The 12,254-nt window shown below is 51.2% G+C and overlaps 1 protein-coding gene across 3 annotated transcripts in view; it reads right to left on the bottom strand.

Annotated features, from left to right (window-relative positions):
- FHOD1 (formin homology 2 domain containing 1) overlaps positions 1-12,254 on the bottom strand; it is a 63,836-nt gene that overhangs the window by 42,192 nt on the left and 9,390 nt on the right. For all 3 annotated transcript variants that reach the window (XM_044987011.1, XM_044987010.1, XM_044987012.1), the window contains exons 2-3: positions 1,491-1,597; positions 536-600 (exon numbers count right to left, since the gene is read on the bottom strand). In XM_044987011.1, coding sequence (XP_044842946.1) covers positions 536-600; positions 1,491-1,597 — 172 coding nt within the window. The remainder of the gene's footprint in view (positions 1-535; positions 601-1,490; positions 1,598-12,254) is intronic.

Below are 12,254 nucleotides of genomic sequence, written 5' to 3' on the forward strand. Positions count from 1 at the left end.
AACAGGAAGAACCTAGGTGCCCGAGACCCCTGCCATGGCATGAGATATCCCAGATGATCCTGGCAAGTGACCCACACCACACGCTGCAGGGGAAGGTGAAACCTCCCCAGGTCACTGCCAGCCTGACCCAAATTCCTTTCCGACCTCCCACGTGATAGCAACCAGCTAGATGCTGAGCATGTGAGCAGGAACCAGTCAGCCAAGCACCTGAGAGAGAATGTTCCGTGCCACCTCAGAGCCTGCCCCCATCCTCGCCCAGCTGCTCATCTCCAGCTGTGGCAGTGACAGGGGCTGGGAAAACCCAGCCATGGCAGACAGAGACATGAAGCCGGAGAGAACATTGGAGCTCAGAGGATCATGGGAAAGGGAGCCAGGAGCCAGCCCCCAGGAGCACTCAGCAATTAACCCACGGGCCAGATTAGCCAGACCCCACACAGCCCTGTGTCACAGTGCTCCTGGCTCGAGCGGCCTTGGGCAGGTTAAGGGCAAAGGCTCTGAGGAATACAGAAGGGGCCCTTGGCTATCAGGGACTCACCGAGGATGGCATGGACTCGGACAGAGAGCTGCGTGCGCAGGATCAGAGTTGGCCGCCTCCCTTTGCTGGAACGAGAGGAATGCAGGTAAGTCACCGCGAATGTCACCAATAACCTCACTGGCGGGCAGCCAGGGCCTGCTCACAGCACCGCCACTGGGAACCTGCAAGTCAGCAAGGCCCAGACCCATGCTGACCAATGGGCACCAGCCTGCCTCCACGTTCAGCCCCAGAGCCAGAGCTCCAGCCCTAGCACCTCTGCTCCCCTAATGATCTGCCGGCCACCTCCCCCGCAGAATAGCTCCCCGCCCCACCATGCCCCACTTCCATAGGTTACTGACAGCAGCAGCACCCGGCTATTGCTGGAGCCTGCCAGATCATCACAACCACCCTCAGGAAACCAAATCTATGCAGTTACACACACTGGAGGGGAGGGGCAGCTCTTTGGTGCACTGTCCTGGGGCCTCCACGCACCTCTGCCAGCGTACTTCTGTCCTGATCTGTGGTCGCTCCTGCTTCCCAGGCCTGATCTCTCCCCACAGCTCTGCTGAGGAACCTCAAGTCCAAGGTCCCTCACTCCCCAGAGACTGCCCTAGAGTTTGACCCAAACTGGCCTGTCACCAGGCTCTCGGCCCAGGGGCTCAGTTTAACATCCAGGAAGTAGCTGGCAAAGGAGTGAATCCCCCAAGTGACTCTACCAGCCCCAGCCTCAATTCCAGGCATTCATGCTCATGCCCTCATCGGTCTGCTCCATCCTGCTGAGCAGGCAGAAGAGCAGCATGCATCAGTCTCACTCCAGGTGTTTTATAGGAGTGGAACACATGGGGGCATCTGGAGAAGGCAAAGGTGGGTGAAGCAGGGTCATGTCATCTGGCTGGGCAGTCTCCTGAGTGGAGACGGTGACTCACGTCCCACTCACTTGGCTCAGACAGGTATATCTGCGACTCCAGCAACTTACCTGATCTCCTCGTAGAATCCTTCCAGCTCATCCTTCTGCTCCAGCAGGGACAGATCAAGATCCAGGTACTGTCCAGATGGTGAGACCTGCAGCGTACAGTCCGCCAGCTGCAAACACAAGGACCCCCCAGAGATCAGTGATGGTGCTTGCTAATGGGAGGGAGGAATGCATAGCGTGGTTGTGGGGAGAGCAGGGTCAGTTTTAGGCACCCCAATAACTATACTGCCATTGCAGCAAAGAGTCCTGTGGTACCTTATAGACTAACAGACGTATTGGAGCATGAGCTTTTGTAGGTGAATACCCACTTCGTCGGATGCATGTGCATATTCACCCATGAAAGCTCATGCTCCAATACGTTTGTTAGTCTATAAGGTGCCACAGGACTCTTTGCTGCTTTTACAGATCCAGACTAACACGGCTCCCCCTCTGATACTATACTCCCACTGTACACTTGTACAGGACAAATAGCCAGTCAGCAGCAGGGCTGGGAGTAGAACCCAGGAGTCCTGACTCCCAGACCTCCTGCCCCCACCTCTCAACCATGCGACTCCCTAGCCATTCCCTCATGCTCAGCTGCTGCCATCCCCTTTTGTGGGGCGCTAGCACAGCCACGCAGCACCTTGGGAACGGCTCGCTGAGGATTTAACTGAGGCACTTTAGTTCAGCTCTGGGGGCCAGAGTGTAAGTCACCCACAAGTCCAGAAACTCCTTTCCATGTCCCCTCAGCAGCAGCGTTCTGTCCCGTCCCATCCCCGGGCTCGGGGGTTGGGGTTTCACAGGCCACTTCTCCACATTCCTGTCTTCTCTTCCCCTCACCAGGTTCAGAGATTCCAAAGCCAGAAGGGACCATTGAGACCATCTTGTTTGACCCCTTGTATGCACATGCCAGAGACCTGCACCGAAACCATTCCTCAAGCAGATCCTTTAGAAAAACAGCCAGTCCTGATTTAAAAATGGTCAGTGATTGGTAAATTGTTCCAATAGTTAATTGCCCTCATGCTTAAAACTTACGCCTTATTTCAGTCTGAATTTGTCTAGATTCAGCACCCAGCTATCAGATCGAGTTAGACCTTCCTCTGCTAGACTGAGGAGCCCATTATTAACTATTTGTTCCCCATGTAGAAACTCAGACTGGGATCAAGTCACCCCTTATCCTTCTCTTTGTTAAGCTACATAGATAGAGCTCCTTGAGTCTACCACGATAAGGCAGGTTTTCTAATCTTTTAATCATTCTTGGGGCTCTTCCTTGAACCCCCTTCAATTTATCAACATGTGTCTTGAATTATGGACCCCAGAACTTGTCACAGGAGTCCAGCAGTGGTGGGACCAGCACCAAATACAGAGGTAAAATAACCTCTCTACTCCTACTCACCATTCTTATGCATCCCAGGATCACATCACCTCTTTTGATCACAGCATCCCACTGGGAGCTCAGGTTCAGCTGATTATCCATCCTCCCCCGAATCTATTTCAGAGTCACTGCTTCCATTGCTAGATCACGGTCCCGTGGGTGAAATGCACTGGTACCCTCATCTCTGCAGCGCTTGAGCACGGACCTACAGAGCCCACTGACTGAGCTGACAGCAGGTGAGGAAAGAGGCCCAAAAAGGAATCCCCAAGGAGAGGGGGCGGGGAATAAAGACAACCTATAGAGGGGAGCAGTGGGGCAGGGAGAATTCATCAGTGGGGGTGAGGTGAGAGGAGAGGACTCCGTACCAGCACCTAAAGTAGCGACTAGGTGAACATAAGAACGGCCGTACCGGGTCAGACCAAAGGTCCATCTAGCCCAGTATCTGTCTACCGACAGTGGCCTAGCAAGTATCAGATGGGGAGCCGTGTTAGTCTGGATCTGTAAAAAGCGACAGAGTCCTGTGGCACCTTGTAGACTAACAGACGTATTGGAGCATGAGCTTTCGTGGGTGAATACCCATTTCATCAGGTACTAGCAGTTCTCCCCCACCATCCCTCCAACACACACCCTAGAGATGCAGCCAGCTGCAACCGGGAGTCATGGCAGAGGGACACGTGCACACACCCTCGGTACGCACAGGCACTGGTGACTCACCCACCACCATGATCCTGACAAAGCCTGCACGCTGACTCATCGCTGCCTGGCTGCTTCCTGCCAGTCATGAAAACCACAGCCTCCAGGCTGTGCAGCATTCACATCCCAAAATAAAAGGGGTCCAAGCAGGGGAGCACAACCTCAACGGGTTCAGCCATTCCTGAGTCACAATGCAACCACTCCAGGGGATCGGCCACGTGGCCCTGGCCTCAAGCCAGGTCGGCTCTGCCTGCCATCTCTGCGGTGGACAGAGGTAAGATCCCTCCCTCTCTCCTACAAGAGAGGATGCTCCCTTCCAGCAGGGTGATGGGGAGAGTGCCAAGCAAGGACTGGCAATCTCAGCCCTGTGGAGGAAAGTCAGAAAAGCGACCGTAAGGAGGCTCCCTTACTGAACAGCGTGAGGGGAAAGGGCAGCTCCTGGCCAGTTCAGCCTAGAATTAGAGTCGCTTGCCCAAACACTGCCGCTTCCTCTGACTCCCACAGCCCACCTCACTCAGACACGCAGCTGGAATCATCTTCACCCTCGGTCCAGCTTCTTCTCTCACTCTGGTGCTCTGAATTCTGTACCGGAATGTGTGACAGGAACTCTTGCACTGGGGCCAGGGATTGTCACAGAGACCCTCGCTGGGGAGGCAAAGCGTCCCCCAGGCAAAGGGGAGTGTTCAACCCCAGCACTCCACATTGTGACAGACAAGGCACTTCCTTCAGGGATACTGTCAGGAGACCGAGGGGAAGTAGGAGGTAGAACAACTGGGATCTGGCTCCGGCGCACACAGGTAGGCTTGGCAGCATTCGATTTCAACCAGTAACCGGCGGCAAACATCCATTTCAGCTGACACACCAAAATCAATCCATGGGTAACAGGGGAACCAGCAGGGATTGGGTGTCAGATGGAATCCCGGCTCTTTTCGGACAGGAAATCCCCTATCACAGCTCCTTCTCGTGGTCTGGAAGGTTCACTCTGCATTGACATCAGGGAGCAGACTCTCTGCAAGCCCGGCCCCACGTGCTGCAAATCAAGCTACACGCCCTCGCGCTTGGCCTTTGGAAGGCAGGGCTTTACTGGCCTTGGTATCTTGCTAGGCCAAGTCACAAGCCAACAGTGTCATCACTATGAGAAGGACCTGCCAACCGAGTTCACTGGTGCCGCTAAAAAAGCAGACAGTTTTAATACATCTTTTCTAGCCAGTAGTACACAGGAATGAGTTAGGTCTCTCTTCAAATGCTCCGAGAGCCCTCCAGCGGTGCTCTGTGTGGTGGGCAGCACACACCACCAGAACCTAGCCAGAGCAACTCTCAGGCTACGTCTACACTTACCACTTAAAGCACAAAAAGTCTCTTTTTTGCACTAAAACCGTGGGAGCGCCTACACTTGTTAATGACTTTTTGCGGTGAAACTTCTGAGGTTCAAGAAGAAAACCACCTTCACAAGAGGCTTACAGTCCTTTCTGCTGTTTTTTTTGCGCTGTTGTGAAAGCGAAGACACGTTCTACCAGCATAAACACCTTCTGGCCTCCAAAGGATATCCCACAGTTCCAAAAGTGACCACTCTGCCCAGCATCTCCGCTGCTCTGACGCCAAGTAAACAGACGTCCGCCCCTTCCCCTGTAATTTTAAACTCCCTTTCCCTTTGCTTGTAGATGTGGCAGGGAAAGCAGCCGGACAGCAGGGGTTTAAAAAAAAAAAGCCACGAAAGAAACAAGGAAGTAATGGGGCTGCTGGGACATGAAGCAGGGCAATATGGGGCACTGAGCAGGGACCCCCACCTTCCCACACCACCTATCGAGAGAGCTGCACTGTGGGATAGCTGCCCTACAGCGCTGCTCTCATCCGCGATGGAAGTGCTGGTAGTGTAAACACTCTCTGGTGCCTGAGGAACTGAGTGAGGACACAAACCAGCGCTTTACATTCACCGGTGGAACTTACAGCGCAAAAACTCCGTCAGTGTAGACATACCCTAAGTATAGCGCTAGGCCTGGCACGTTTGCTCCAAATGCTATTTTGGGACGCAGTCACGCTCACCTTCTGCCTTCCTATTGGCAGTGTGGCAAAAAGAGCAAAGGTGGGTGCACAACTGGTTGAAAGACCTCACCCAAAGAGTAGTTAGCAATGGTTCACTGTCAAACCAGGAGGATCTATCTAGTGGGGTCCTGCAGGGGTACATCCAGGGTGCAGTACTAGTCAATATTTTCATTTATGACTTGGATAATGGAGTGGAGAGTGTGCTTATAAAATCTGCAGATGGCACCGAGCTGGGAAAGGCTGCTTGCACTTTGGAGGACAGGATCGGAAATCAAAATGACCCTGACAAATGGGAGAATTGGTCTGAATTCTACAAGATGAAAGTCAACAAAGACAAGTACAAAGTACTACACTTAGGAAGGAAAAATAGAATGGGGAATAACTAACTCGGTGATAGTACTGCTTAAAGGATTCAAGGGTCACAGTTAAGGCTAAGTTTTTAGCATAGATATTTTTTAGTAAAAGTCATGCACAAGTCATGGGCAATAAACAAAAATTCACGGAAGCCCGTGACCTGTCCCTGACTTTCACTAAAAATATCCCTAGCAAAAAGGGTAGGTGGGTTCAGCACCCACTGCTGCTGGGGCTCCCGGGTCCCCCCAGCTGCCCACCAGGGACAGTACAGCATTGGCTGGGAGCTGCCTGGGTGGGGCTGGCTGGGAGCTCCAGCCCCAGGGCAGAAAATGTCATGGATTCTGTGACCTCCATGACATAATCATAGCCCGAGTAAGAGTGGATCACAAATTGAGCGAGACAACAATATGATGCAGTTACGAAAAAGGCTAAACACCATTCTGAGGAGTATTAACAGGAGTCTCGTATGCGAGACATGAGAGGTAATTGTCCTGCTCTACGCGGCACTGAGGCCTCAGCTGGAGTACTGCATCCAGTTCTGGGCACCGCGCTTTAGGTAAGAAAGTGGAGAGAGTCCAGGTGAGAGCAACAAAAACGATAAAAGGTTTAGGTAACCAAACCTATGAGGAAAAGTTAAAGACACCGGACATGTTTAGTCTTGAGAAAAGACGACTGAGATGGGACCTAATAACAGTATGTTAAGAACGATTACGAAGAGGACGGTGATCAATTGCTCTCCATGTCCAATGAAGGTAGGACAAGAAGTAATGGGCTTAATTTGCAGCCAGGGTTAGATACTAGGAACAACCATCTAACTCTAAGGGCAATTAAGCGCTGGAATAGGCTTCCAAGGGAGGTTGTGGAGTCCTCGTCATTGGAGGCTTTTAAGAACAGGTTGGAAAAAACATGTCAGGGATGGTCTAAGTTTACTTGGTCCTGTTTCATCGCAGGAGAGAGGTCATCTAGTCCAGCCAAGATCTCATCCAGCCCTCTCTTTCTCTGATTCCATCAACAATGGCTGTTCTTTTCACCACTCTGCCTGAAGTATGTAGCTAGAGTTGGAATCACGGGCCCTCTGCCAAAACATGCCTCCCACAGCGGGGGGGGGAGAGAAGAGAAGCATGGCCTAGTGGATGGGGCACAAGACTAGGAGCCTGGAACTCATGAGTACTGGTCCCCTTCTTTGGAGACTAAGTTCTAACTGGCAGACCCCAACAATATTTGCACACGGGGAGACTCATTCCCCTCTTGGGCTAGGAGTCACATCGGGTAACCTATCAAGAGCAGCCACTGGCTGCAAGCTGTGATGCAGCTGAAAGGAATCAGGATGGGTCAGTACTTGGGGAGGCAACACCAAGGATCACGTGGGCATGGAAGGAAGTGGTGGTGGAGATTCAGAGTCGTTCTCCTCTCCTGTCAACTGACGCACTCATGCAGTGCTAGAGCGATGTAAAAGCTAACCACTGAACACTTCTGGGGTGTTCCCCCAGTATTTCTCAAATTCCGCCGCAAGTGATGGGGCCTTCTGCCAACTTCAACTCCACCAGTTGGTTCAATTGATCTGTTCCAAACTAACCTGCAGTGCTGCCAACTCTGGCTATTTTGTCGCAATCTTTATAATATTTGTTGTTTTAATTAAGCCCCAGCTCCAGGAGTGATTACAGACATGACAACCTTAGTTTTCATTTAAAAATGAAAGGAAGTTCCTAGCCCTCCTCTTTGCAGAGAAAAGCTTGAAAATGTGACTCCAGTGCGACCCAAAGGCTCAAAACCAGAGGCCAGAGAAAGCAAGCCCAAATTGTATCATTTTTTAAAGGCCTTGTGACTTTTAAGCCAATCTCATAATTTCTAAGGCCTGACTAATGGTCTGTGAACATGTGGGGCTGGCAATACTGCTGCGTCACTAATGGGTGCTGATGGGATTCTTATGTGATTTGTAGGCCACATTGCATCCCCAGGGGTCCCCAAATCATTTACAACATGCTATCAGATTGTTACTATTAACCATGTAGCCTTGGCTTTGCTCTGCGTCGGGTATCGAACCCATGGATCACCTGACACACTGAAGTACTGGTGCGACTCACACGACATGCAGATTCTGCAGAACCTCAGCTTTCACTTAACGAGGCCCATTTCTATCCCTTCCTGGTTACACAGAAAGCATATAGACTCCTTCAAATGGGAACCCAGCGTAGCCAATGTCGTACTGTCTGCCTGAGTGGTAACTCTCATGTGTAGAGAGGACCTATTAAATGTCCACAATAATTAGTTCTTGGCTGATCAAGTTAGCGGAGAAGGGAATGGAGAAGGGGTTGGAAGTGAAACCCAGGGTTGTAGGGAGGGGTGCAAATTGGGAGCTGCTGCAGACACAAAGCCAGGGCAGAGGGAGGGTAACTGAGAAAGGCGGGATGAGGAGGAGGGCCGAAGAGAAACAGAGCACAGAAATAGCGGGTCACCCTAAGTCAAGCATTTCCCACTGACCAATGCAGAACGTGACAATGAGGTGCTGAGCAGAGACATGCCGATGAAGAGATTTATTTCCTACATAAAGGCCATATTCGACTCTCGATCTCTGTGCAAACCTCTCCCTGTCACTATGGGAGTTGTACTGGAGACTGTGGGGTATACGCAGCTCCAGGTTCGCATCCCAGCCCATGTGCTGTAACTAAACACGGAACTCATCCCTCTCCCAGGAGTTGTCTGATGCAGGGGAAGCTCCCCCACACACACTTTTCCCAGGAGTGCTCAAGCCTCGCTAGCAACCCCGCAGTGTGTTAACTGCTAAATCACAGGCAGGTCAGCATCAATGTCCATGCCTGCTTCAGGGGGCCTAATTACATGAGCCAGCCTACTGGGGAGGCCAAGCCCTCCTGGCTGCTGCAGGAACTCGGATGCCAGTTTCTCATGTAAGCGTGGCAGGAATGCAGCTCCACCCGCAGCGTTCGTGGTTTGGATTCTACCCCAGGCACATGTTGTCTCCTAGTGCTAACCCTTGGGGACAGAGACATGTTGTTCCAGTCAGCTCACGAGCTGCATTGTCCTGGGAACTCTTTAAAGGCAGTTCCCATAACAGGGAATTCCTGCATGAGAGGGCAGTGAAAACGGCAGGGTCTAGGTTTGGTTCCTTTCTTTCCACCCAAACAAGGCTCTGGGACACACTCGCAGAAGAAGCCCTGACCAGAAATACTGAAGTCCAGGTGCTGCTGTAACATTGCTGGAGGCAGTCAGTTGAGGGCCAACCACTGCTGTAACGGGGAGAGGTGTCCGGGGTACAGAACCATGTCTCTACTCTGAGTCAGTGTGAGAGCTCAGTTTAAATCTGTCAAGAACTCACCTGTGAAATAATCTTAAAATGGCCTGTCACTTTTACCATGGATTCAAGGGAATGCTGAACTGGCTACAGATTAACACCTAAAGCCAGGAACAATTAACATTACAAAGGGCGTCTGCAAACTAGAACAGGAGTCAGCCATGAAGGGGTGGCAGGGATGGGACATCCAATCCCTGTGTACGAAGATGCGTCCTTGCACCGAGACACCCACTATGTGGATAGACATCCAAAAGAACACGGAAAATGTTTAATCATTCCAATATGAAAGGATTACAGAAAACATACATGAAACAGACATGGGGGAGAGGCCTGCAAAAGCCGTGAGCAGGATTGCACATGACTGCAAAGTAACCTAGAAAGTGCAAGTGGGACAGCTCCAGGGGGATTTGGCACCAGATACCATGAAGGATCGCTGACAAACTGCCCTGATAAGGGCTTGGGGAGGCCAGGACCGGATGGAGCAATCCCACACTGGTATCTACTTAGGTTAGCTTCCAAGGTGCATCAGACTAGCTCTGTGATGGGGACTCTTCAGTAATAGGACTCTCTCGTTCTTCACAAACCTTGTTTCTAACACGGCCTTCCGAGTCTTACATTGCTTTTGAGGCACTCTCACAGTCACACATCCTGGCAGGGGAATTACCAGCTAACCTCTTCTAAGAGGCAGATAGGTCACTGATCTGGCACACTAGACTAAGGTGATATCCAAAGATGTTCACACACACCCAGATACAGGCTACAGTCAGCAGGGGCCTGGGAACAGTTGGCTGATCGTGAGAGCTGGGAGACCAAAGGTTACAGTCAGCTGCAACAGAGATGGAGCTAAAGGGCTCGAAGCCCTCATGGTATGGATAGTAACAAGCGAAGCAGCTCAGTGCAGGATGGAGAGGCCTCCTCTCCCAGCCAGCCCATATGCCCTGTCTTCCCACAGCAGCTGCAGATGGAACTCCAGTTGGCCACGAGTGGAAGGTTTCAGAACTTAACAAAGCTATTCGCCCTGCCTGTTACTGCTGCAGAGACGAACGCAGACCTCACTCCAGCGTGTGCACAGACAGGACGCTGCATGTTAAACCCAGCCAAGCTACAGGGAATACAAGAACTTCCCTGCTTGTTTTAAACCCCAGTTCTTCACCCCAATAGCTGAAACCTGACACTTAGGGTATGGCTACACTTACAAATCTGCAGCGCTGGTAGTTGCAGCGCTGGTCGTCCAGCTGTGCAGGGCCAGCGCTGGTGTGTGGCCACACTCACAGCTACCAGCGCTGGTGTGTGGCCACATTTGCAGCATTTGCAGCGCTGTTGGGAGCAGTGCATTATGGGCAGCTATCCCAGCATTCAAGTGGCAGCAACGTGCTTTTCAAAAGAGGGGGGTGGGGTGGGGCGTAGTGTGACAGGGAGCGTGGGGGAGAGAGAGAGAGTGGATTTTTGGAGCCAACACTGTGTGTTACCTTCCTGCCTTGAAAAATCAGAACATGTTCCCGATCCCTTACCCTTAACGCTTAACTGCAAACAGCCTGCAGCCAATGGACTCCCTCTCTCCCCTCTGCCCCGTTTCTGTCAAGCAAACACTCACTCCCTGCCTGCCTCATTATCTCATTTGATTGTTCACAGACTGATCACAGCAAACAGGAGCTGTGTTTGTAGATAAGCGAGCTACGGAGCTCCAAGTTCACAACAAAACAAAGAGTAATTTATAAAAGCATTTTGGGATATCTGCTAATACTCTGGAGGCCAAAAACAGCGCTGGTGTGTGGCCACACTTGATGACCAGCGCTGCAATCTTTATTCCCCATGCTGAGCCAGGTGTACAGTCAGCGCTGCAGCCAGGGAGTTGCAACGCTGGATGTGCCCTGCAGGTGTGGACACTTACTAATTGCAGCGCTGGAAAGCCTCCACCAGCGCTGCAACTCGCAAGTGTAGCCATACCCTCAGGGTATGGGGACCACACAGACCCTGCCAAGCGATGCAAACGGGAAGGTCAGTCCTAGGCCCGAAGCTCTGACCACGGCCTTTTTTACCAGTCTGACAGGATGGCCTGGGGGGCAGTTTAAAGTGATGATATCCATTTGGGGAGGAAGCTAACACTTTGCAAGCACACAGGTGTCTTACTAGGGAGAGCGATAGTACAGATTATGGGGTTCAAATGTCCCCAATTGTCCCTGGAAACTCCACGGTGGACAATGGTGCTGCCTTCTCCCACCAGGAAGCTCTAAGTGGCTGGGGCAGGCATTTCCACACACGCTTTTGCTAACTGTAAAACTCTGAAAGGAAATATTGCATATAAGCTAAACTAAAATCAGCCACTCTTAAACTGAATTAAGAGTGACCATACAGGGGCTAGCACCAGTTTAACTAAATCTGTTTAAAGCGCACGCACACACACTTAAACTGGTGCAACTTTCTCTAGTATACAAGCCCCCAAATCTGAAAAAACGTCATTTTATTCTCTCCCCAGTTAATCAGTGCTGTGAAGGGGAGAGTTATATGGGACACAGAAATTGAGGCATAACTTCTCTACACAGTCCCAAACAACAAGGGAGTTTTTAGCCCCCGTGTTTGCTCTTTGCCCTGTTTCGGTGGCCCAGGAGGAAAGGCTAACAGTTCGTGCCCAACGATGGTGATGTACAGTGACTGCAGTCCATTGGGCAGACCCCAGTGTTCCAGGCTGGATGCTGTCCTGATGTAATGTATGCCTAATTCTGCTCTTTTTCCTTTCCCCAAATAAACCTGGAACCATGTGTGTGAGGGATCTGAATAAGCTTCTTACGAGTATCAGGGGTATATAGTGGAATCTAGGAACAGAAACCTCAGGAGGATAGTTATTTTAGACAGCAATCTGGGACATGATTTGCCTTTCACAAATGCAAGCTGACTCATACCTATTAGCTTGTACTTTTCCAAATGTAGCCGTAAGCTACAATATCCCAAGTATTTAAAAACCTTTTCCTAATACAGGTGTTCCTACAGCCTCTTACTGAACACTGGAACAAGA

This window comes from Mauremys mutica, chromosome 14, assembly GCF_020497125.1.
Source record: "Mauremys mutica isolate MM-2020 ecotype Southern chromosome 14, ASM2049712v1, whole genome shotgun sequence".
Taxonomy (NCBI): Eukaryota; Metazoa; Chordata; order Testudines; family Geoemydidae; genus Mauremys; species Mauremys mutica.